General features: G+C 36.8%; 1 protein-coding gene and 2 long non-coding RNA genes across 36 annotated transcripts in view; 2 read left to right on the plus strand and 1 right to left on the minus strand.

Annotated features, from left to right (window-relative positions):
- The window catches only part of LOC127498765 (adhesion G-protein coupled receptor G2-like), a 210597-nt gene that overhangs the window by 104715 nt on the left and 78321 nt on the right, over nucleotides 1-27561 (plus strand). For 6 of the 34 annotated variants that reach the window (XR_007925967.1, XR_007925969.1, XM_051868483.1 and 3 more), the window contains one exon: nucleotides 4863-4953. The exons of 13 other annotated variants lie outside the window; for them this stretch is intronic. Coding sequence is in view for 17 of the 21 variants with exons in the window: in XM_051868483.1 (XP_051724443.1) it covers nucleotides 4863-4953 (91 nt within the window). In the remaining 4 variants the exon portion in view is untranslated. Of the gene's footprint in view, nucleotides 1-4862; nucleotides 4954-5209; nucleotides 5494-5721; nucleotides 6672-15077; nucleotides 15435-15801; nucleotides 15916-16009; nucleotides 16047-16140; nucleotides 16242-27162; nucleotides 27447-27561 lie in introns of those variants that run through there. 15 more of the 34 variants (XR_007925968.1, XM_051868487.1, XM_051868476.1 and 12 more) reach the window with 9 other exon arrangements.
- Nucleotides 12122-14983, plus strand: LOC127498771 (uncharacterized). The gene is made up of 3 exons (XR_007925972.1): nucleotides 12122-12248; nucleotides 12550-12630; nucleotides 14704-14983. It is a non-coding gene; the product is annotated as an uncharacterized LOC127498771 (long non-coding RNA).
- Nucleotides 17798-27561, minus strand: part of LOC127498769 (uncharacterized) — a 102410-nt gene continuing 92646 nt past the window's right edge. The window contains exons 2-3 of the long non-coding RNA XR_007925970.1: nucleotides 21561-22463; nucleotides 17798-18386 (exon numbers count right to left, since the gene is read on the minus strand). This is a non-coding gene — a long non-coding RNA (uncharacterized LOC127498769). The remainder of the gene's footprint in view (nucleotides 18387-21560; nucleotides 22464-27561) is intronic.

Below are 27561 nucleotides of genomic sequence, written 5' to 3' on the forward strand. Positions count from 1 at the left end.
TTCAATAGTGCTTGGGACTAAATTGACCCACTTTTAGTATACAAAAAGTATACATTTAAGTGTACTATAAGTGTAACAGTAGTAAACTTTAAGAGCACATCTAGTTCACAACTACATTTCTTATATGTACTGCATCTGTACTACAAGTGAACTTGTAAGTATACTAGTAGTTTACTATTTTAATACTAGAAGTGCATTTTTTAGTTTATGAAAGTACACTTTGAAGTGTACTCTCAGTAAACTACTAGTTTAGTAGTTTTATCCTGCAAGTATACTTGTAAGTTTTCTTTAAGTGAACATAACATCATACTTATAGTTTACTATTTATGTATCATTTTTGCACTTTCAGTATACTACTATGTTCCAATTTAGGTCTTATTTTTTATACTTGAAATATACCTTTAACTGTACTTTAAGTCATTTTAAAAACATTTTATTTTTATAGCTTCATGCAACCTTTTTATCAACACTTGAATGTGGGTAAGCTTTATAAAGAAAGGCAACATTTTAAACAAAAAGCTGAGAGAATTGCAGTTTTGTCAAAGATTACACCTGGATCAGATTCAAATGATGATCTAAACACAGATGGAGTAGATCAAGTCCATCAACACCCCCAAAGCTTCACATTTGCTTCCTCTTCATCGGTTCATCTTTTCATTTGGTAACGTTAGGCATTTGTGATTTATATGCTATTTAATGTTTGATGATCAAGTTATTTTACATCTGCGTGAACAATCATCTATCAATTGTTTCAGCTTCTTCTTCTCCTTTGTTTTGATCCGGAGATTCTCCTAGAAGATGTGTAATAATGCCCCCTACCATATAACAGTGAAAACATCGATAGCTGGAAAATTCGGTCAATGGCAGGGAAGGAGTAAAGTAGATTTGAAGTAAATTCCTATGTACACTACCAGTGGACTAGCCAACACAAAAATTCAGATACTCAGAATTAGGAATATATCTGTTTTCTTTATAAATCAATATTTTCAAACAATGTAAGTTTATAAGACTATGTAAAACCACTCAGTCAAAAGAGTAAACACAACTACAAGCCAAGTATACTTTGAGTACTTAATTAAACTTTTAAGTATATCTCGATCAAAAGATCAAGTACAAGTATAAGCCAAATATACAAATATACACTTTTGTCAGTATAAGTCAAGTATACTTAAGTGCAATGTTAAAGGATTAGTCCACTTTTAGTCCAATTTCCTGATAATTTACTCACCCCCATGTCATCCAAGATGTCCATGTCCTTCTTTCTTCAGTCGAAAAGAAATGAAGGTTTTTGAGGAAAACATTCCAGGATTATTCTCCTTATAGTGGACTTGGACAGTGGTCTCCAAACGGTTGAAGGTCAAAATTACAGTTTCAGTGCAGCTTCAAAGGGCTTTAAACGATACCAGACGAGGAATAAGGGTCTTATCTAGCGAAACGATCGGTCATTTTCTAAAAAAAAAAAATCAAAATGTATATGCTTTATAGGCACAAATGATCGCATCACAAGTGCTTCCACCTGAACGCGATTCCGTATTCTTCATAAAGCTTACAAAAAGTACATTTTGATGTTTTTTAGAAAATGACCAATCGTTTCGCTAGATAAGACTCTTATTCCTCGTCTGGTATCATTTAAAGCCCTTTGAAGCTGCACTGAAACTGTAATTTTGACCATTGAAGTCCACTATAAGGAGAATAATGCTGGAATGTTTATCAAAAACCTTAATTTCTTTTCGACTGAAGAAAGAAGGACATGAACATCTTGGATGACAGTGGGGTGAGTAAATGATCAGGAAATTTTTATTTGGAAGTAAACTATTCCTTTAAGTATATTTCTGAGAAGCATATAAAAAGTAGACTGAAAGTATACTTTCTTATTTTTATTTTAAAAGAATTATACTAATAGAACACTTGAATAACTTCTTTTTCGTAAGGGAACAGTTTTCCGCATCCCTCCGCCACTCCGACTCCTCACTCTCGGCTGGTTCCTATTCCCAGGATAAGGGGGAGTGCTTTGGGTTTGGGCTAATTCCGAGCTCAGAGCCTCCCCCCGGATAGCACGCCAAATACTCTTATTTTACTTGTTTAATCAATTCCATCATTTGTACGTGTGAACTCGTGACAGCTGCCACAGGTAATTGGACATTATTTCTTTTTTCTTTTTATATTTATTTATTATTTTCAAAGGTTTATTTTTGGCATTTTTGCCTTTTTATTATGATAGGACAGTGAGTACACAGGAAGCAAAGTAGGAGAGAGAAAGGGGGGACGTGATCGGGAAAGGTCCACAAGCTGCCCTTTCGAGGCCGATGATAGGACATTATATTCCACTTGACCGCAACGTTTTACTCTTCATCGTTCGATACATTTTGCCTGTACATAAATGAAACCTTTATGTTTTGTCATCGCTGACCAGCTTGTTATTTAAAATCTATAAATAAAAATATTTATTGCATTTATGAAGAAAAGGCTCAGCACCCACGGCTATTGCCTCAGTAATGTACAGTGTTTTTGGGTGAATTGCCGGCAACATCCATTTTAGGATTGTTTGTAATTCAGTCTTAGTGACTTAGAAGTCCTCTTGACTACCCCTAACATTTCACAGATTTAGGAGCTGGTTTTAGTGCTAAAATGCTTTGTGAAATTATATTAGAGCAAAAAGTTAGGAGTCCTAAATTTAGGACTGACATGCCCATTATTTTTAAGAGTTTCTCCTAAATCTGCAAGTTAGGAGCTACTTTTAGCCTTAAGATGTTTTGTGAATATGGCCCCTGATTCTTGCTAACAAACAACAGGGTTTTAAAAATCATCCAGCTAATCTGTGTTTCTGTTGTGTTTCTCTGATCTCTCAGTCTCCTCCAGATGTGAAAGAAAACATTGCAGATTATGTGGATTCATTGAGCTTCATCACTTCTATTGGCTGTGGCATCTCCATGTTTTTTCTGTCTGTCGCTCTGTTCATGCATTTCCTGTTACGGTAGAGTATCTTAAACTATAACAGTTACTTTAAGTTCTTTGACCAATTGTGTTTGTTCATCTTTTGGATGAAAGTGTCTGCTAAATGTTACAAATACAGGTTGTTTTTATATTTGAACAGGAAAGCCAAATCAAATCAGGCCACGAAGATCTTGATGAACATGTTTGTGGCTTTGTTTCTCCTGAATTTATCCTTTTTGTCAAACGAGAGCGTCGCCAACACAGAAGTCAAGGCTGCGTGTGTCTTCATAGCGCTGCTCATGCATTACTCCATGCTGACTACATTCACCTGGTTCTTCATTCAAGCTCTTCATATGTACTTATGGCTCATCAGACAGAACATCACCATCACAAACTACATGAGGAAGATCACCGTGTTCGGCTGGAGTGAGTTACATGAACAAAACACCTTTTATAGTGTTACTTTAAAGAATTAGTTCACTCAAAAATAAAAATTATCCCATGATTTACTCATCCTCAAGCCATTCTAGGTGTATGTGACTTTCTTCTTTCTGATGAACACAATCTGAGAAACATTAATAAATATCCTGATGCATCCGAGCTTTATAATGGCAGTTAGCGTTACCTAACGAGTATGAGCTGAAGAAAGTGCCTCCATCCACATCCGTCCATCATAAACATATTCCACACGGCTCTGGGGGGTTAATAAAAGCCCTCTGAAGCGAAACAATGTGCTTGTGTTAAAAAAAAAAGAAAAAAAAAAGTTTGAAGTAAAATATCTAGCTTCCGCCAGACCGCCTTCCGTATTCAAGTTACGAAGATAGTGTAAACTGGCACCGCATCAGTTACACTTTTTCCGTAAGTCGAATAGGGAAGGCGTAGGACGTAGCATAAGCATTTTGAACTGCTAGAGTTCTACACTTTCTTCACAAGTAGAATACGGAAGGCAGTCTGGCGGAAGCTAGATATTTTACTTCATAATTTGTTAAAAAATATATATATTTTTTTTTTTTACACAAACGCATTGCTTCACTTCAGAAGGCCTTTATTAACTGCCCGGGGCTGTGTGGAATATGTTTATGATCGCTGGATGTCGATGGAGCACATACTCCATCCACTTCAGCTCATACTCGTTTGGTAACGTTTACTGCCATTATAAAGCTCGGATGCATCAGGATATTTATTAATATTTCTCCGATTGTGTTCATCAGAAAGAAGAAAGTCATATACACCTAAAATGGCTTGAGTGTGAGTAAAGCTTGGTGTAATTTTCATTTGAAAGTGAACTAATCCTTTAAGACCAGTAAAGTCCAGCAAGTCAGACTGTAAACTCGACGTTCAAAAATATATTGTCTCATATTTTTAACTTTTATGATGTTTTTGTCCTTTTCTTGAGCTATTCCTTTAAGATCATCTAAAAACAAAATCAGTTTGTCTCCATCAGTGTTACTTAAAGTATTATTCTAGTTTTTATTAATAATTTGAATCAGTATTTTTATGTTCAGTTTTCATTTCATAAGTTTTAATATTTTTATATTTTCATTTTTAATCTTTTTTTTTTTTTTTTTAAATGTGTATATATAGTTTTATTTTATTTTAGTTATTTGTTGCCTTTGTATCTAGTTGAAACAAAACAAGTATGTTTTTTTTTCAGTTAACGTTTTGTTCAGTTAACGTTTATTTATTTACAGTCACAATTTGTTTTAATGTATTGGTTTTAGTTAACAGCAAATGTTTACATTGGCATTTGATTACTACATTTGGTCATATGAACGTGATTTTTAAAAATCGTATTGATTCGTGTTTTTTTTTTTAAATCTCCACATGCCGTGGTTGACTGCTACTTGTGAAAACGAGCTGTGAAAAAAAAAAGCATTCTGGTTGAGTACCATCTGTATATTAACCCTGGTCTCTGTGTGTGTTTTCAGCATTTCCGGCTCCGATAGTCATAGCTGTTGTTTCTGTAGGAGGATATAAAACACTGATTATAAACACAACGTCTGGAAAAACCACACAAATGTAAGTGGTTTTTCTCTGATGGTACAAATGCATGAATTAAAGAGGACCTGTTCTGCTTTTTTCATGTTAATCTTTCTTTAGTGCATAATGTTGCTGTTTGAGCATGAAAAAACTCTGAAAAGTTCCAAAGTCCTTCCAGTGGGAGTTCTTCTCTATATCAGTGTCACTGTTTCTGAACTCCCTGAAACGCCTCCATTGTAGTCTGGAGATTTCTTAAAGTTTCATATCAGCATTGTCTGTTCTCTTCTAATTATAGGTGCTGGATTACAGATCCTTTAATTCACTACATAGTGAACATTGGCTACTACGCTTTAGTCTTCATCTTCACGGCAGGAATCTTCATCATGATCATCACTAAGATTGTCCAAGCCCGACACATAAGAGCTCCTGATGGCAAGAGAAAGACGTTCAGAAAGCAGCTCATGATGGTGTTGAGTTTGTTCCTGCTCTTCGGCCTGACGTGGGCTGTGGCGTTCTTCAGTTATGGAGCGATGCTCATTCCCTCATATTACATCTTCACTGTGCTGAACTCATTTCAGGGTGAGAAACAATCACACGGGTCCTACATGGATGATTGTGTGCGATGAAAACATTTGGTTATGTTTTTCCAACAGATTTTAGCCAATTTTTGGAATTAATTAGTGAGTAAATTTTTTAATTATATATATATATATATATTATACAAATGACTTTAATGGTATCTTGAATGTATTTGAATTAGATTAAATATGTTCCTCTTACCTTTGTTTGTTTGTTTGTTTTTTCCAGGGTTTTTCCTCTTCCTGTATTACTATCACATTCACAATGATGTAGCAGGAAGTTTCTCTGATGATCCAGAAAGCTCCAGCTTCACCACAACCATCATTCAATCCAGTTTTACAGCTTGTTAAAATGACTTAGAAACAATTTCTGAAACTATGGCTCCTTTTCTCTAAACTCTACACACAGAACACACTAAACACACACACAACATGCAAAACATCACATCTCTGGCAAAAGCACTTGATTCAAAACTGTTTTAACTCTTCTATAAATGGTGTTTTTGTATAGTAACTCTACTCACAAACCATCTAATGATTAGCCATGAAGATGCCAAACTACTCACAGAAGTGAAACATGTAAAACACTTCTGTCAGGACCACTATCGTCAAATATAATTGATAATTGCATAGAGTTTGTATTGGCGGTATGGTTCTGTTCTGGGCAAGAACTCCCTGCGCATCCATGCAGCCTAGCATGGAAAAAGAGCAGGGAGAGCAGCAATAACCCCCCTAGGGTAAACAGAACAGAACCAACATATGCAGATATAATTAATGTCAATAATTTAACATGTACACATATTTCAAGAATTAGTCTGATTCAGGGGAATCATAAGGCCAATCCTGACTGAAGAGAGGAGGAGCTGGGGATGGAGGAGGGTAATTTGCCGAGAAATGCAATAGCTGCTGATAATACTGAGAAGCTTATATATGGATGCTGTGATAGGCGTCGTATTCCTATAGGTAGACGTGAGTCACCTGGGAGTCAGCTGATGCGAGCTTGACTGACGTGACCTGCCAGAACTGACGCTAACGCTGGATTATCTTGTGTCTTTTGCTTGTTCAGTGTCTATGTGCACAAATACACTACAGTATGTACGCACAACTGTTGAACAGTTTATGAACTTTACAGTTATTGAACTGAACTAACTTGAGCTGAATAAACTCTATAGTATAAAGCATTGTAGAAACCCGGTAATTTATTTCTTTTTTTCGAAACATAAGAGTTTTGATTGAACAAATAAGGTATCAGTGTTTTCGCACATGACCGTTGGGTGTAGGTAATCAGGAAATGATTGTGGCATTTAAATGGCAGTTTATCACAAGAGCTGTTAGTTCTGAGTGATGTGTCTAATGTAGAGAACTGTGTTTAACATTTTGCAAAAACTTTGTTTTACAATTGCGACCGAGTGTAAAGCAGTGAATGGTTTCACTGAGTACCACTTTTAGTGTGTAAGCAATTTAAAAAACTGTAATTCTGTGGAAAATATTTATAATCTAAGCATAATTAAGACAGAATGGTTCCTTTGACTTTCTAAGACTGATTTGAACAGTTGTTGTTTAAAGGGAAACTGTAAATCAATTTTTCACCAAAACCAAATGTCACTTCTGAATGAGAGAGAACTGTTTAAAATGATTTCAGTCATGACAACTCTCGGAGTGGATTACATTCAACAGCATTTATTGGCATGGGGCATGAAGTATACATGGCTTGATTTTGGCGTACGAGATCTGCTACTCTGCTGCAGCTACTGCTGCTGAGCAAATACAAATTTGTTCAGCTTAGTCAAATAAAACAACAAAGAAAAGGCTGCTGCAAGAAAGAAAGGTAGAACCCCCTCAAAGCAGTGGAGCGCGTGGTCCATGCTACCCAAGTTAAGCAAGCGGCCGAGTTAGCTTCGGCCTGATACCCCCCACCCAGCAGATCTGAACGCTGAAATATGTGTACTGCTGCTGCTCCGTAGAGCTATAGGCTCGTGTATGACTATCTATGTGTGCCTGGGCCTACATTCGTCCCCGGTCCCCTGCATCAAACTTGAATCTCGCAGCCGAGATCCTCCCCTCCACTAGCCGAGGATTCGGCTACTGTAAATTGCCGCATACACGTCGTTGTTAACCTCCGCAAATGATCGAATTGAAATAATCGTATCTGAATTTAATAATTAATATACCCGGATGCCCAGCGTCACCTGCCCATCACATTCACCACGCTTTCCTACGTAAACGCAGTAGCTGGGACTGGAGTATGCATTGCTGCAGTATTTATGCCACAATCTGCATTATATTCTTTCATATGGACAATTCTGTGTCTCTGCTGACTGAGCCAAATGGTACAAGATGATTCAATGTATAATGGATTGCACTTTATGGACTTAATTGCACTTTTGCATTGTAGGATTCTCTAATTTTATCTCGTTATTTATAAACAATGACAAGAACTTGGATTAAAAAAACAACAAAAAAAAAACATAATATTAAAATATGTTTTGCACTTAAGAATTTCTTTCACGAGTCACAACCGGTTATCAAATCACTATTACATTTATTTTTTTTAGTACATGAGTATAGGAAAGTTCAAAATTGCGTGTATCAAACACACAGTGTTTATCAAACACAATAGAGCTTGGCGCTCATCATAGGAGCATAACTTATTTACATATAGCCGCGAGATCGTGCAAAACCACTCGCTTGTCTTGGCACGTAGGAGTGCCGCTACATCGAAGGAATGTCCGCACTGCAATGAATCTGCTAGGCCTATACTCTCCTGTTGTTAAACAAATACTTGATTAGAGCAATTATTGATTCTGACTGATAATAAACACCTCTGAAGCCACACTCAGGATGAACAAACATGTCCGTGATCATCAGCACACAGCCCAGCAAAGCGCCGCAAAACGGAACACCCGACACTCTCCACGCGACCCATAAAGCTTTGCCAGATAAAAGGCCTAATTACGGCGTGAACCGTTATTTGTTTCGTTGAAAATACTGGAACTACCTTGCACACTTTAGGTAAGTTGAATGAATACCTTTCTGAAGGACAGCAGTGAAATCTGATAACTGGAATTTTGTATCCGACATGAGTGTAACTCTCTGTTCATCCCGTATGAAGTAGTGTATATTATCCCAAAAGAATGTATGTCACGTACTTAGTATGCTAAGTGAATATATGTTGCATTTTAATCAAGAGTAATTGACCCGTGGTTAGCAGATAATTGAACTATGTTACTCGATAGCGAAACACGCATTTACTTCTGCTAACGTTCTATATGCTGTTGATATTCGCTAATATGGTCATTTGTGTTAGCATGCTGCTGCTGCTTAAATATTAGGAATTGCTGTAGCTCTATTTCATGCGAAAACAGAGTGAAGCCCATTTCACTTTAGAGTTTTGCAAACTATTTTTCTGTATCCTTGCAACATATCTGCTTGCTGCTCCAAATGCGATGCATGTACGCTAGCTGCTAAAATGCATAGTGATCACGGTAGGTTGGGAAGTTGACATGATATTCAAGCCTCGTGTATGACACTTGAAGGAATTGAAAGCAGACTACACAAAAGCATTGTGCAATATCATAAGAAAACCTGTTTACTTATCTTAGATGTTGACTTTTGGAGGATTTCTGAAAGCATTCTGTTCATAACAGAGCTTTGACATTTCGCAGCTTGTCGATCGCAGGCTAGGGTACGATATAAATGGTTGCGTGGATTTTAAAATACTTCTGAGTGGCTGGTGCCACGGCATAGAAAGAACTAATCAGCGCTCGGTTAGAGTTTCATGCCTGAACTCTGTATGTATGTACATTAAATTATGACCTTAAAAGGGGACAACTTTACTGAAATCACTCAAAACAAATGACAAATATCTCGTTACTGAAACCGTCTGTTATATTGTGGGAGGACTGAATTGTGCTGAATATTAGTAATGTTAGATTTATTAAGTGTTATAATCATCCTGCTGTCCTGTATGTTTGAGCGTATGGATGTCAGACAGACACAAAATGAACCTCTTTTAGAAAACAAATTTGCATCTTCAGGATGAAACTAAAGCCACACGCCAGTGGGTTCAGATATTTCCTTGATCACACACAGATACTGATGTGGAATATATTTGGTTACTGAAAATGCAAGACACTGAAAATACTGAAATTCAGGTTTTTTGAGGCCCAAATAACATGATTTGCATGTCTACAAACAAACCGTATGTCATTGTTTCAGTGTCTGTGAGCTGTGGATCATAATCGTACGGCTTTATATGTGAACGGATCAAACTCTCTCTCTCCTCTTGGACTGTGGACTTTTCATCTCAAGACTGTAATAAGAAAATTCTTTAAAATTCTGTAGTAAAGAAAATTCAACACTTGCATCTTTATCAGGCTGTTTTTGGGAATTATGTCTCGACAAAAGCAGAATTTGCTGTGGCTGATGATCGTCTGTTGTGCTTCACACCAGATAAGTATGTTGCTTTCAACTATAAATTACATTTATCAACTTCAAAAGAAAGTTTATAATGCAGATGAATATGTTGTTTGGTGAGCGAAAACAAATACAAATTTTGATAAATTAAAAAAATTAAAAAAAAAAAAAAAAAAAACAATCACATTCAATGATTTAGTAAAAAAAATTATGACTGTAAATGTGCGCATCTAAATTTTGGCATCTAAAATAGGGTTTTATAACATTATGTCATACATCACGTTCAGTTTAATTTTCATGGACTAGTGGATTTCATGGATTAGTTTTATTTCCTTGGTTTCTAAGTATGTTCTTATTCGTTGTCATTGTAAATTATTAGACAATTCAGAGGCTGCATCCTTCGAAGGTCACGAAGGTCAGACTGAGCGTTGTTAAACTAAAACAGGGTTCAAAACCTGTCTAAATATGTTCACCTTGGTGCATTTATCTACATAATAAAGAGAGTATAAACTATATAAAATCTTAGTTTAGATATATGTCAACATTTTTACAAATATTTTTACATTTGTGATATTAGATACATTAGCTTATTCGAGTAAGTTGAAAAACCATACTTGCATTTAAAAGTGTAAACTGGCATTTTCTCAAAAAAAAATAAAAAATCACCACCAAATGAATTCTGGGGTAGAGTAGGACATGAAGGATTTATCTGTTATATCCTTCATTGCCTGTGAAACGAAGGACACATTTGTAGACGTATTTGAAGGAGCCTTCAAACTGGGACAGTCTTCGCTGCGCTGTGGTGACTAGGGTTGCAAAATTCCGGGAATTTTCAAAGCTGGAGACTTTCCATGGGAATTAATGGGAATATATGGGAATTAACAGGAATTAATGGGAATAAACAGGGAATTTGCAAAATTGCAGGTTAGCCTATAACAGGGTACTTAAATGTAGTTGGAAAAAAAAAACATCTTGCAGCATAATTTTGGTTAAAACAACCATATTTAATGCAATTTTAGTTGAATTTTTACCCTGCACATTTCTCAATCACATTCACACAGCACACTACTTACTGCAGGGCTATTGAGGCCACACCCCCTGCATGCACTGTGCATTCCCCCAGTCCATAACATGCACATTTGATCAAAATACAGGAAAAAAAAAAAACAGTAATATTGTGAAACATAACTACAATTTAAAATAATGGTTTTCTATTTTGATATACATAAAAATATAATTTATTCCTGTGATGCAAAGTTGAATTTTCAGCATCATTTCTCCAGTCTTCAGTGTCACATGATCCTTCAGAAATCATTCTAACATGCTAATTTGATACTCAATTGTCAATGTTGGAAACAGTTGTGCTGCTTAATATTTTTATAACCTATGATACTTTTTTCAGGATTCTTTGATGAATAAAAATTTAAAGAACAGCATTTATTTAAAATAGAAATCTTTTGTAACAATATACACTACCATTCAAAAATTTTTTCTTTCTTTTTTTGAAAGAAATAAATACTTTTATTCAGCACGGATGTGTGAAATTGATAAAAAAGTGATATTAAAGTGATATTGTTAGAAAAGATATTTGAATAAATTCTGTTCTTTTTAACTTTTTTTTTAATCAGTGAATCCTGAAAATAGTATTACAGGTTCCAAAAAAATATTGAGCAGCACAACTGTTTCCAACAATGACAATAACTGAGTATCAAATCAGCATATTAGAATGATTTCTAAAGGATCATGTGACACTAAAATAAATAACACATAACACATAACAATTGCTGCAATAAAAATATATTTATTTTACATATTTTTGATTAAAGAATACAGCTGCATTCAGATCCGCTTGCATCATCTCATCTTCCTTGCCTGACCTGAACATTACAATCATTACATAATAACTTTTTAATGTTATCTTTGTGCAGGCTGCTCAAAAATAATACTAGTTGGTGACAATTTGTTAAAAACTCATATTGATTTCTTATTTATTCCAGATATTAATCTGACATGTCCATCAGCTTGTGATACAGAAATAATGAATGTTTGCACAATGAATGTCAAAATAAACACATCTTCTCTAGGTAAAAACTTGTATTTTTATTTATTTTATACATTTAAATTTATTTGAACTGTTCTTGAGATCTAAACTCTTTAGAAAGTATGTTGTTTCAACAATTTTAAACTGTTCTCTCTGGTTTCCAGGACACTGTGAAACAGACAGTTTCAACATAACAAATTATGGGGGGAAATATGAAGTAAGAATGAATGAGACGGCTGAAGGCATAGAGCTGTGGTTTTTGTCAAATAAATCAAAATGTGTGCAAGTCACAAATCCAGGTACGTCTTGTCTTAAATTTAATAAACTTTTAACACATACACACAACTCATAAGTACAAAGGTATTTTTAGTGTTTATGATTGATCACTGCTGTCAGTGATGATGATGTTACCACTGTTGGTCAATCAATGCAAACCAAAATCAGATCCTAACACACCTTAAGACAAACCTAAATGTCTTATAAGCACTGCAATGTGTTTGAGTTTGGAAGAGCAGATTATGGTAAAATTACAGACTATTTTAGACTAGTAATATTTAGTGAGTGTTGTAATAATTAACTTTCCTTCTGCTGGATTATTAGTATGCACTGTGACTAGCAACAGTAACACCACAACCCTCGTCCACACCCTCGTCTGCACCCTAAATGGAAACTCACATCCAGGTAAGATTTTGTCAATAAGATTTTGTAAGATTTAATTTCAGTTTATCTCTTCAATTAGAGCGGGACAGTTGGTTATTTAACAGGACAGGTGTAACTGGCCAGTATGGGAATGAGTATTAGCGATATCTGATATCTATATTTAATGTTTTTATATGCATTATTTCATTTCTATCATTTGAAAGTAGTAGTAGTGAGAAGAAGTTTGACCTGTCTGAGATCACAGTGTGTCATTATGACGTGTCAGTTTGGTCTGTGCAGATCTCATAAGTCAAACACACACATACAGACTGTTATTCAAAGCAGTTTTCCTGACACTATTCAATGCAGAAATGTTTTTAACTCATACGCTATGGTATGATTTGATAATTATGCTGAATTATGTGTTGTCATGTTGTCTTGAGGTTGTCTGAATTTCCCTTCTGTTGATCCAAAGAAGACATGTAAAGAAGTGTCAATAATGAATACGTGTATGTGAACTATTAGGGGTGGGAATCTTTTGGAATCTCACAATTCGATTCATATCTATTCTTGGGGTTATGATTTGATTCAAAATTCAATTCTTGTTCCCCGCCCCTTGCCCCACCCCATGTATAAGAAATCCTGTGCCATCGATTGATATTAAATCACAGGTGTAATAAAACTTTAAAGTTTTGTTGAATTATTATTTTTCAATCTCATCCTCAATCAGTTTATAATATGTAAACATCTTATATTGAACTGTTATATTCATAATAAAAAAAAACATTTCCTGCCTTTTAACTTTACTAGTTATATTGTTTATATTCGTTCCCCTGGTAGTTTTGCTATATTACGTCTTAAGGGACTTTTTAAGGGTTTTTTGTGATATCTGGCAACCCTTCACCTGTCACTTTAATGAAGGTTAGAGTTTCAAGAAGAGTGCAGAAGAGCAATAGCTACCGTTAGTGCCAATCAGTCAAGACTTATTTAATTAAGTAATTTAAATTATACACACTTTGTAGGCGCATTATTTTACTCTATCCCGCTGCCGCGCGTGTGTGCATCTTTTGCATCGTTAACCTTTTAAGACTATGCCAGTGCTCCCGTTTGCGGGTCTCTGTTTAAGAGCCAATATAAACTGAACCCATATCCATAGCACAATAATTCTTTTTGCATACAAAATTAGAGACTTCAGATCTAGCCTCCAACATGCTCCTGTTGTGTTGTGTTCACCCTCTAATGAGTCTGAGTAATATGCGTTTATAACAAAAACAGTGCACAGCCGCTAACTGAATACAAATATGTAGATTTCACATGCGTGAAACAACTTAATGAAACATGCAGAGATCATAGAAAATGGCATGTCATTATTTAAAGCAGATTCTAAGGATTAAAATGAGCCCAAAATCAACAATCCATTGCACTGATCATGAGATATTCCTCGTGGAGGAACAATTCTAAAAATGCCTATTAGGTGGCGTAACAAAAAGGCAACCTTGGTTCCAAATGCTGTAACTTTTGATTACTTTATGTCATCACCACAAAATTTGATCCAGATGCAGCTTACATGTAGGAGAGCTTCACCAAAAAAGATTTTTTCTTTTATCTTATTTAATTCCTGAGTTATTGCATGGCAAATAGAAAAGTGAAATAATGTGAAAAAATAATATTATATATATATATATTCTTTTATCAGCAGTTTCTCAGCATGAAAATGTCTAAATGTAATGTAATTTATATTTTCAAAAAATGTAAAAAGTTTTCTATCAAACGATACCTACCTTTTGACTCTCCTTGCTATAGTTTTGGAGTTATGAATCTTTACTTTTGTGTATGTAAAAAATGCTGCAACATGTTTTCATAATTGTTTGATGCCAAAATCAAAACTGAAGATAAAATTCTATTAATTACACAGCCCTAGACATTAAATCATCTTTGAAAGCAAGGGTGGCCCCTGGTGGTTAGGGAGGACCGGCACTGATGAACATCAATGCTGACTTTTTAATACAATGCATGTATAGGTTTATAAATAAACAACAATATATTGGACCAATTTAATCTTTGAGATTCAAATCTACAGATACATATAAAATCCATCTCTTATTTGTGTTGAAGGGAAAGGAAGCAATTATGTTCTTCATTTTAATGGGAGTGAATGGATGTGTGTCAAATCTGTTGATAAAAGATCATCCACTGTTACACCACTGTCACACACCACCACTAACAATCCAACTACCAGTTTCACAGCACCAGAGATAACTTACAATCCAACTATTAGTTTCAAATCACCGGTGACAATCCAACTACCAACTACCATTCTCCAAACATCTGAGATAATTTACAATCTAACTACAGATGATCTAAAAGACAAGGATGGATTTATTAATCCCTCAAAAGCATCGTAAGTGTTTGGTTACCAGTGACTTTTAAAATGATATCTCTATTACTGAATACAGAGTGATTAAATCAATTTTGCAGAGACACCTTGGACAATCTGGAGTCTATAATGGAGGAGATGGAAGAAAACAATAGAAGCAACACACAGATTGTCATTGGGGATGTTATTGGTCTTCTTCACACACAAGACGAGAACACAGAAACCAGAGACATGTGTTACTCTTCAGATCCGAACAGCATAGACGTAAGACTTGAGAAACTTTAAAACATGGTATGATTCCTCATTTATTATGATAATTCTTTTTTCACAGGTTGTTGACTGTCAAAGTGACCTGAAGACAGACATTCTCTGGTCTGTAAAGATTCCCAGTGAGGCCTTTAATAAATCACGTCTGGAAAACCACGGATGTGCGTTACTTGGAGTTCTACGGTTCAAAAACATGGGAAAGGTACTCACAATTAAAAATGTAAAAATCCCATGTTTGCAGATTTTAAGGAATGTTTATGGGATAGTTCACCCAAATATTTTCTCATTACACAAATTTCTTTTCCATCATGACACAAATCTCTTGACCTCAGAAGAGCTGGACATTAGTACACTGTCATATTCACTACTATTATGATGCTTGTATGGTGTTTTTATCCTCTTTGCAACTATGAATTGGTGTTTGAAAAAAGTTAAAAATTCTACTTTTGTGTTCCAGTGAAAATATAACAGCATAAGAGACATTTTTGGGTGAACTTTTCTTTTAACAAATGTTTCCTGATCTATTGTATTAACATGTTTATATTTGATTTGCTCTATTTCTTATTTAGGATGAAACTAAAAATTACACTGTTTTGAACAATGAGGTTTATGGAATAACGATGGGCGCCAACATCTCCAACCTTACCGACAATATAGAAATGTTCTTTAAACAGAAAGATCTGGTAATGAAGGTTTTGTTGTGAAACGTATTTTGTTATAATAATCAGACACTGTGAAAGCAAAAAAAAAAAGAAAATTTCAAACATGTTCTTACAGGTCGGTGAGGCGTCCTGCAGTTCTTGGGATGGCAAAGGTACATTTATTTATGGCTGTTTTGATCAGTTCCTATCAACAATCCCAATTTATTTTATATAATTAATTTTATTCTCACACTCTTTTCTTCAAAGGAAATCTTACATGGACGACGTCCGGCTGTGAGACAGTAAAAATCGACAGTAACACCATAAAGTGCTCGTGTTCACATCTGACGTTCTTTGCAGTGCTGATGGTGAGAAGCTTTTCAGAGTTTCATTTAAAGACCCCATGAAATCAATATCACGGTCTTTTAGCTAGTGAACTTGTACAAGACGACTAAAGAAGTCATACAAATATATGCATAATGTTAACAACGCATTATCTAACTAAAGAGATAGATAATGCTTTGTTACTAACCATAAATAGTTTTCACTTTACTTTAGGTCACAGAATATCAGAAAATATCATTAATTGAGTGCTTTAAAACAACTTTTATTGGACATTAATAACATTCATTTTCAGTGTTTCTTAAAATGTTTACAAATGCATTAAGTGTGCGCACACACAGGCACACACAGACACAGACACACACACACACACACAGGCACACACAGACTTTGGGTTTCCATGTTTTATGGCAGGGGTGTCAAATTCAAACTCAGCAAGGGCCATGCCGAGGGTTGTGAATAAAATCAGGGGCCGGACATATATTTAGAGGATTTTTTTCATTTATTGAAGAAATATAAGTGTATTAATAACTATATATATATATATATATATATATATACAGTGGGTACGGAAAGTATTCAGACCCCCTTCAATTTTTCACTCTTTGTTATATTGCAGCCATTTGCTAAAATCATTTAAGTTCATTTTTTTTCCTCATTAATGTACACACAGCACCCCATATTGACAGAAAAACACAGAATTGTTGACATTTTTGCAGATTTATTAAAAAGAAAAACTGAAATATCACATGGTCCTAAGTATTCAGATCCTTTGCTGTGGCACTCATATATTTAACTCAGGTGCTGTCCATTTCTTCTGATCATCCTTGAGATGGTTCTACACCTTCATTTGAGTCCAGCTGTGTTTGATTATACTGATTAGGAAAGCCACACACCTGTCTATATAAGACCTTACAGCTCACAGTGCATGTCAGAGCAAATGAGAATCATGAGGTCAAAGGAACTGCCTGAAGAGCTCAGAGACAGAATTGTGGCAAGGCACAGATCTGGCCGAGGTTACAAAAAAATTTCTGCTGCACTTAAGGTTCCTAAGAGCACAGTGGCCTCCATAATCCTTAAATGGAAGACGTTTGGGACGACCAGAACCCTTCCTAGAGCTGGCCGTCCGGCCAAACTGAGCTATCGGGGGAGAAGATCCTTGGTGAGAGAGGTAAAGAAGAACCCAAAGATCACTGTGGCTGAGCTCCAGAGATGCAGTCGGGAGATGGGAGAAAGTTGTAGAAAGTCAACCATCACTGCAGCCCTCCACCAGTCGGGGCTTTATGGCAGAGTGGCCTGACGGAAGCCTCTCCTCACTGCAAGACACATGAAAGCCCGCATGGAGTTTGCTAAAGATGGTGAGAAATAAGATTCTCTGGTCTGATGAGACCAAGATAGAACTTTTTGGCCTTAATTCTAAGCGGTATGTGTGGAGAAAACCAGGCACTGCTCATCACCTGTCCAATACAGTCCCAACAGTGAAGCATGGTGGTGGCAGCATCATGCTGTGCGGGTGTTTTTCAGCTGCAGGGACAGGACGACTGGTTGCAATCGAGGGAAAGATGAATTCGGCCAAGTACAGGGATGATATCCTGGACGAAAACCTTCTCCAGAGTGCTCAGGACCTCAGACTGGGCCGAAGGTTTACCTTCCAACAAGACAATGACCCTAAGCACACAGCTAAAATAACGAAGGAGTGGCTTCACAACAACTCCGTGACTGTTCTTGAATGGCCCAGCCAGAGCCCTGACTTAAACCCAATTGAGCATCTCTGGAGAGACCTAAAAATGGCTGTCCACCAACGTTTAATTCAATTCAATTCACATTTATTTGTATAGCGCTTTTCACGATACATATCGTTTCAAAGCAGCTTTACAGAGAAAGCATATCAACATTACAATTTGGAGACTGCAGTTAGCTAATAATGTAATAATTTAGGCGATTAACATACAATCACTGTTAGCAATTTAATTGGAGGTAGAAGCAAAGAGCTCCTGGAAAAATGAATTACATATTAACAATAATTAGGATTTATAGAATGTGAATGTGCGTGTTGATCCAGATGTTGCATCTTCTGAAGTCATCGCAGGAGTTGGCGCCGTCTCTTCCAAAGTTTTAGTCATCTGAGGTCTTCTTAAGAGGCTGGATCCAAACTGAAACTGATGTACTCTCTAGTCACCTCGGGACGGGCGTCCCGAGGTAAAACAGAAAAGCAAATGGAGAATAATTTGCATAGCTGCTGTTCATAACATTAAGCAAAGATAGTCATGTGCAATTGATCTGATATGAGATGGATTATGTGAATGCTTGGCTAAAGAGATGTGTCTTTAATCTAGATTTAAACTGGGTGAGCGAGTCTGAGCCCCGAACATTATCAGGAAGGCTATTCCAGAGTTTAGGAGCCAAATGTGAAAACGCTCTCCCTCCTTTAGAGGACTTAGCTATCCTAGGTACAACCAGAAGTCCAGAGTTTTGTGATCTTAAAGAGCGTGAAGGATTGTAGGGCGATAGAAGATTGGTTAAGTACACAGGAGCTAAACCATTTAGAGCCTTATAGGTCATTAGCAGTACTTTATAATCGATACGGAACTTAATAGGTAACCAGTGAAGAGATGATAAAATTGGTGTTATATGATCATATTTTCTTGACCTGGTAAGAACTCTAGCAGCTGCATTTTGTACCAATTGTAGCTTGTTTATTGAGGAAGCAGGACAACCAGCTAGTAATGCATTACAGTAATCTAGTCTAGACGTCATGAAAGCATGAACTAACTTTTCTGCATCTGAAACAGATAACATATTCCGTATCTTAGCAATGTTTCTGAGGTGGAAGAAGGCTGTTTTTGTAACATATGAAATATGATTTTCAAAGGACAAGTTGCTGTCTAATATAACACCCAGGTCTTTAACTGTCGAGGATGGAGTAACAGTACATCCTTCTAAATGCAAATTGTAGTCTGAGAGATTCTGTGTACAGGTTTTTGGCCCAATAAGTAATACTTCAGTCTTATCTGAATTTAATAGAAGAAAATTACTAGTCATCCAATGTTTTACTTCTTTAACACACTCTGTCAGATTGGATAATTTAGAGTTTTCATCTGGTTGTGTTGAAATATATAATTGAGTATCATCGGCATAGCAGTGGAAACTAATTCCATGTCTTCTTATAATATCACCAAGTGGCAGCATGTATATTGAAAATAGCAGAGGGCCTAACACAGATCCTTGAGGCACTCCATAATTTACTATCGTTATCTTAGATTTTTCCCCGTTTAAATAAACAAAATTGTGACGGTCTGATAGATACGACCTAAACCACCGTAATGCCTGTTCCTGGATACCAATGTAATTCTGTAGTCGATCTAGGAGTATTTTATGATCTATAGTGTCGAACGCAGCACTGAGATTGTAACTAGTACAACACTAGTATTGAGATACAGCCTTGGTCAGAAGCTAGAAGTAAGTCATTTGTAATTTTAACGAGCGCAGTTTCTGTGCTATGATGAGACCTGAATCCTGACTGAAATTTTTCATAGATAGCATTTTTTTGCAGGAAGGAGCACAATTGGACCGACACCACTTTTTCTAATATTTTCGATATAAATGGAAGATTTGAAATGGGTCTGTAATTTGCCAATACATTTGGATCTAATTGTGGTTTCTTAATGAGAGGCTTAATAACTGCTAACTTGAACGGTCTTGGAACGTGACCTAGAGATAAAGACGAGTTAATAATATTGAGAAGAGGCTCTTCTGCTACAGGTAACAATTCTGTCAGTAGTTTAGTGGGTATTGGATCTAATAAACATGTTGTTGGTTTAGACGCTGTGATAAGTTTATTTAGCTCTTCCTGTCCTATAGTTGTAAAGCACTGCAACTGTTCTTGAGGGACGATAATTGAGGCTGAATCATAAAACTCTGTCAAGGGTTGTACATTTACAACCGTATTTCTGATGCTTTCGATTTTTTCAGTAAAGAAATTCATAAAGTCATCGCTACTAAACTGTAATGAAATGTTTTGTTCTGGTGATGTCTGTTTATTTGTTAATCTAGCCACTGTACTAAATAAGAACCTTGGATTGTTTTGGTTATTTTCTATGAGTTTGCGGAGATGCTCGGCCCTGGCTGCTTTTAGAGTCTTTCTATAACGGGACGAGCTGTCTTTCCACGCGATTCTGAAGACCTCTAAACGAGTTTGTCTCCATTTGCGTTCTAGATTACGAGTTTCTCTTTTGATAGCGTGAGTAATATTGTTGTACCATGGTACAGTATTTTTCTCTCTAACCTTTTTTTAATCTCATCGGTGCAACAGTATCTAATGTACTAGTGAAAGTGGTGCACATACTGCTAGTAATTTTCTCAAGATCATTTGTGTGTTTGGGTACAATGAGCAGGTGAGACAGATCAGGCAGTTTATTTGTGAATTTATCTTTAGTTGTCGGAAGAATTGTTCTACCTAGTCGATATCGTGGCGCAATTTGACAAATATCCGCAGTATGCAGTACGCATGTTACAAGGTAATGATCAGTGATATCATCACTTTGCGGTAGAATTTCTATATCAGTAGGATTGATTCCATGTGATATAATTAAATCTAGTGTATGATTAAGACGGTGAGTGGGTCCAGTGACGTTTTGTTTGACCCCAAACGAGTTTAGTAAATCTGTAAACGCAGCCCCTAACGCATCATTTGTATTATCTACATGAATGTTAAAATCTCCAACAATCAGCGCTTTATCAACGTTGACCAATAGGTCTGAGAGAAAGTCTGCAAACTCTTTTAGGAAATCAACATAAGGCCCTGGAGGTCTATAAACAGTAGCCAAAGCAAGAGATAGTAGCGACTTTTTATTTATATCTGAGAGTGTAACGTTTAGCACGAGAATTTCAAATGAGTTAAACCTGTAGTTTGTTTTCTGGGTAACGTTAAGAATCTCTCTATAGATTGTTGCAACACCACCGCCACGGCCAACCGGACGGCATTTATTTTTATAACAGTAGCCAGGTGGACAAGACTCATTAAGACCGAAATAATCATTTGGTTTAAGCCATGTTTCAGTAAGGCAAATTACATCAAGACTATTATCTGTGATCATTTCATTTATAATAACCGCCTTAGGTGTCAGCGATCTAATGTTTAGTAGCCCTAGCTTTAGAAATTGTTTTTGTTCGGTAATTTTGCGAATTTCTGGTTTGATCACGATCAGATTTTTTCTAGATCCTTTATTTTTATAGTTGAACCTCACTATTCGGGGAATAGACACAGTTTCTATAGACTGTATTACACTCACATTTCTATCAATTAAGTGGGTAGAACACAGACTGTGATTTGAGGTTTGACTTACTAGTCATACGGTGCGAAGCGTCTTGGAGATGTTCTCCGACAGAAGATCAGCTCCGATTTTGCTGGGGTGCAGGCCATCAGCACGGAAGAGCCTAGGTCGCTCCCAGAAAAGATTCCAATTATTTATAAAGAGCAGCTTCTGTTCAGTACACCAAGACATTAACCATTCATTTAAAGCAAATAATCTACTGAACCTTTCATGTCCACGTCGGTACGTCGGAAGCGGTCCGGACACGATGATCCTCGTCGCGGGCGATGTGGCTCGTACCGTCTCGATCAGGCTCCTGAAGTCCTGCTTCAGCACCTCCGTCTGCCGCAGCCTGGTGTCGTTCACCCCCACGTGCAGAACAACAGCTCCGATGCTCTCAGCGCCATTCAGGATCGCGGGAACCTGCGCAGAGACATCGAGGACACGAGCACCAGGAAAACAGTGACTGTGCACCTTACCTTTGGTTGTGGTAGCGTGGACGTGACGGACGATGGAGTCTCCGATGACCACGGCGTCTCGTTCTGCCTCGCGAAGAGGGGAGAAGCGGTTCCTCGTCGAGACCTCGAAGACCGGGGGCGGCGGAGGGGGAGAGGTCCTGGTCCGAGGCCTGGCTCGCGCCCTTCCGTTGCTGAAGAACCCAAGGTCCCTGGTGTGACAGCGCCGGAGTGAACGAGGGCTGGGATGAACGCGTTCTGGGTTCTCGGGCCCTGTGCAGAGAAGTACACGGCGTAGAGGAAGCAGGAATGTTAATATCGCACTGCAAACTTACCGAGGATTGGTGAGCGTCAGCACGGGATGTTTCCAGCGCTGTTCGCCGCTCCCGTAGCTCGGCCTGTTTCTCCAGAAGGGTCCGGATCTGTCGTTCCACGGCCTCCAGCTCCAACTGCACCGCATGCAGCTCGAACGTGTCCTCACCTGCACTCAAAGATAGAGACACATTCGGTACGCCCGCCATTAGTATAGATGAACAATAATATTGTGAGTGAGAAGAGTACAAACGCTAGTGTGACCACGCCGCTATTGCTAACGGGCTAAAGCTAGTAGCGAATGTTCGAGAAGTCGGATAAAACTAGCGATATCAAGGCAATCCGAGTGTTTTTTATATAAAATAGTGTCGGGGATGTGTTCCCCCGCCGTAAAAGAGAGAATGGTAGGTTATAAATTTGATTTTAAGAAAAAAACAAGCAATTAGGAATCAACTCGACGGAGCTCTAACTCAAACAGCGCGGCAGCAACAAACAGTTCTGTCAGGTTTACCATCCAACCTGACAGAACTGGAGAGGATCTGCAAGGAGGAATGGCAGAGGATCCCCAAATCCAGGTGTGAAAAACTTCTTGCATCTTTCCCAAAAAGACTCATGGCTGTATTAGATCAAAAGGGTGCTTCTACTAAATAGTGAGCAAAGGGTCTGAATATTTAGGACCATGTGATATTTCAGTTTTTCTTTTTTAATAAATCTGCAAAGATGTCAACAATTCTGTGTTTTTCTGTCAATATGGGGTGCTGTGTGTACATTAATGAGGAAAAAAAATGAACTTAAATGATTTTAGCAAATGGCTGCAATATAACAAAGAGTGAAAAATTTAAGGGGGTCTGAATACTTTCCGTACCCACTGTATATATATTATATATGTATATATATAAAAAAAACCTCACAAAATTATCCAAACAATGAGGTTTTAATTTAATTAAATGTTTTAATTTTAATTTTGAGTTGTAACACATTTCTGTCACAGCAGAAATAACTCTGACCAGCATAACTACATGAAACAGTACTTTAAAAACAGCAATTTCGATTTCAAAAAATAATTTTGACAAAGCAAAATAGTCAACAAATTATAGATATAAATACCACATGGTATATAGACAACAAATGGTATCTGATATTGTATTATTGGGCTTATTTTGGTAGCTCTTACTTTTAAAAGACAACTTGAACTTTAAAGGACTCAAGAACCAGGCTGATGCCTAAACAAATTAGGATTTTTTTTTAAACCTTTACCAGACACTCTGCACTTTTCTTTTTTTAGCCATTATGCTAGCCACATTTAAAGTCAGATAGCATTTACGTTGTTTACAGTTATTGCCGTATTCTCTGATAAAATTAGCAAGTTGAGTGAAGCGCGACAGCACCACCTGCGTCTCAATGTTGTAATGTCACAGATGTTTATTTAAAGCTGCGGTATCTTTTTTTTGTTCAAAATGTACTAAAATTATATAATGAGCGAGTACATCATGAATCCATTTTTCCAAACAGTGCTTTTGTCTAATCCTGAATCACTACGGTACACCTATAATAAGTGTATATTCAGACTATTTTAGACTGTTCATGTCGTACCGCTGCGGAGTAGCACAGTACCTGCGTGACTCTTCATAGACATAAACAGAGAGAAGTAGCTCCGGCTACAATGTTCCTCCGCAAGACGCATGCAGTTTATTAATCGCTAGAGTGCCAAACATACTAGAATTTGTTTGCGGGCCTGATTAAAAGTTGTGGCGGGCCGTGTTTGGCCCGCAGGCCTTGTATTTGACACGTGTTTTATGAGAACTTTCCAGAGAAATAATGATTTTTATACTGTACAAACTATATATTCTGTCCCCTAAGCCTACCACTAACACTGATGTATTTTAACAACATGATCTAATGAGTATTTGTATGTATTTCATATTGACAGCATTGTGTTATTTTTTATTTAAGTGGTTATGTTTAGCTTTGGAGACAAGCTTAATGTATTTGTAAACATTTTAAGGAACTCTTAATACTAATGCAATTAATGTCCGATAAAGATTGGTTTAAAGCATTTAATTAACGAACTTTCTGATATTCCGTGACCTAATCTAAAGTGAGAACTATTTATGGTCAATAAGTTGTTAAAGCATTATCTAACTCTTTTTATATGAGCTAATTAAACAATAATAATAGTGTTAATTACAGTGACAATGAATAAAGAACTCACTGTTTGTATATAGTCTATTAATGTATTAACTACAGTTTATAAACTTAATTAACTATAACAGTTTTCAAATGATTTGTAAATACTTTATTACCGTATACTTATTATAAGGTGTTACCAAAATGTAAAGATGATTCTTGCTAACAAACTTTTTTTTTTTAAAAAGCGTTGTTTCTGTTGTGTTTCTCTGATCTCTCAGTCTCCTCCAGATGTAAATGGAAACATCACAGCACCGTATGTGGAATCATTGAGCTTCATCACTTCTATTGGCTGTGGCATCTCCATGTTTTTTCTGTCTGTCGCTCTGTTCATGCATTTCCTGTTACGGTAGAGTATCTTAAAAAATAACATAGTTACTCTAATTAGTAACATTAAAAGTTCTTTGGCCAATTGCTTTTGTTCCTTTTTTGGATTAAAGCATCTGCTAAATGTTACAAATACAGGTTGTTTTTATATTTGAACAGGAAAGCCAAATCAAATCAGGCCACAAAGATCTTGATCAACATGTTTGTGGCTTTGTTTCTCCTGAATTTATCCTTTTTGTCGAACGAGAGCATCGCCAACACAGAAGTCAAGGCTGCGTGTGTCTTCATAGCGCTGCTCATGCATTACTCCATGCTGACTACATTCACCTGGTTCTTCATTCAAGCTCTTCATATGTACTTATGGCTCATCAGACAGAACGTCACCATCACAAACTACGTGAGGAAGATCACCGTGTTCGGTTGGAGTGAGTTACATGAACAAAACACCTGTTATAATGTAGTCTTAAGAAAATATGTACGCACAAATCTTTTATAGTGTTTTTCTTGAGCTGTTCCATTCGATAAGGGCATCTGAACACTCAATTTTATTTAGTTTTTATTAATATTTTATATATATTAATATTTTATTTTTCTGTTTTCTGTTTCATTTTAAAATGTAAAGTTTTAGTAATTTGTTCAGTAAGTTTTAGTATTTTTACATAAAGGTTTTGTTGTTTTTAGTTATTTTAGCACATTAAGTTAAAATAACTTTCTTTTTTTACATACTTTATTTTCAGTTAAAGTTTATTTATTTTCAATAATAATTTATGGTTTTGGTGAATGTCTCAGGTTATGCATGTAACCCTGTTGCCTGAGAAGGGAACGAGATGCTGCGTCATGGTATTGACACTATGGAAATGCTTCCGTGGGTGTATACACACGTCAATTGAATTGGCTGAGCATATGATGTGATGACTTGGCACTGTCATAAACTGCTTGAACTGCAAAGGCTGAGGATCCAAACACAGTAGTTTGTTAAGGGTAATCCAAAATCTCTCATTAATTGAGTTCTCTGATGGATATCAAGGGCACTCCAGCTGGTAATCCTGACAAGCACAGCACATCACAGAGACCATAAACAGACGCCTGATATACACGTTATCAGATTCTAATTGTTTGAAGGACACGCACAGGCATGACCAAGGCATGGCACAATCACAAACTAATCCTCGGATTAAATTTCTAACACAATCAGTTTTAATGTTAGCATCCTGAACCTGATTGTCCACAGAGTACGTTTCAGACCATGCAGATCTAAAATTGGACTATAAAGTAGTGGCTGTAAAAACCTGCCTCTCTCTCAGAAAGAGGTATATTTTCTATGACCCTTTTGCCAAGAGAGACTGTAGTTCTTGTTTTAGAAATATCAATTGATCTTGGTTCACCACTGCTGCCACAGTTTCATAATGAACCAAAAATATTTTAAAACTTCTCATAATTACATAATGTCTCTAACATTGTTTTGCGGCATTGCTTTGGCAAAGTATCTGTCAAATGAACTAAAATTGAAAGCGTGAAAAGGCTTTGCACCCTTATCAAATCACATAAGACTGTGAAAGCATATAGTCGGTTTCAAATCGAAGTTCGCACTTTTGTTTCCGCATCTCAGAACGGCTCCGTTTAAAGTGAATGAATGCAGTGATATCCATCTCTGTATGTACTGTGAGTTTAGCGTGCATTTGGGAATGTAGCTGGCACCAGATGCAGGTTATTTTCACATCTGCATATTTTCAAAAATTTTGTGGGCATACATTTCATTTCATCTGTAATGAGACGTGATTGTAAACCTGTGTAAGCCAACTAGATTTCGGCTAAGCCCCAAATGTTTACAATGTCTGGCTCCACGCCTACTGCCATAATGGGGATAATTTTTCTGATAGAATCGACCGGTGTGATAGAATTGACCCTGAATCAGAGGACTGGCAGGGAACAACAAAAAAAAAGCCCTAAAGAGAGATTGCCCATGAGCAAATGGGGCAGATAAACCACCAGTTATCTCTGCTACCCAAATCACCAATGGTCATCACACCATATGCTCAGCCAAATGAATTGGCATGTGTAAACGCCAATTCAGACACCGGTTCACTCAGAAGAGTTTCAATAGTGTCAACGCCATGACGCAGCATCAAAGATCCTTTTCAAAAGTGAACTATGATAACCCTGGTGTCTGTGTGTTCTCAGCATTTTCAGCTCCAATAATCATAGTTGTAGTTTCATTTGGAGGATATAAAGCAGTTATTATAAACACAACATCTGGAAAAAACACACAAATGTAAGTTGTTCTGATGTCACAAATGCATGAATTATTGAGGCTTTTAACAATTTTCAACATTGTATTTTCACTTTAATTATAGGTGCTGGATTACAGATCCTTTAATTCACTACATAGTGAACATTGGCTACTACGCTTTAGTTTTCATCTTCACGACAGGAATCTTCATCATGATCGTCACTAAGATTGTCCAAGCCCGACACATAAGAGCGCCTGACGGCAAGAGAAAGACGTTCAGAAAGCAGCTCATGATGGTGTTGAGTTTGTTCCTGCTCTTCGGTCTGACGTGGGCTGTGGCGTTCTTCAGTTATGGAGCGATGCTCATTCCCTCATATTACATCTTCACTGTGCTGAACTCGTTTCAGGGTGAGAAACAATTAGGGATGCATTCCCCACACTCTCGTTACAACCCATTTTTATAGCATCAAATAACTTAAACCAAACTTATTGGGAAAATGAACACTTGAACATACGTCTGCGT

This window comes from Ctenopharyngodon idella, chromosome 17 (genome assembly GCF_019924925.1).
Source record: "Ctenopharyngodon idella isolate HZGC_01 chromosome 17, HZGC01, whole genome shotgun sequence".
Classification (NCBI taxonomy): domain Eukaryota; kingdom Metazoa; phylum Chordata; class Actinopteri; order Cypriniformes; family Xenocyprididae; genus Ctenopharyngodon; species Ctenopharyngodon idella.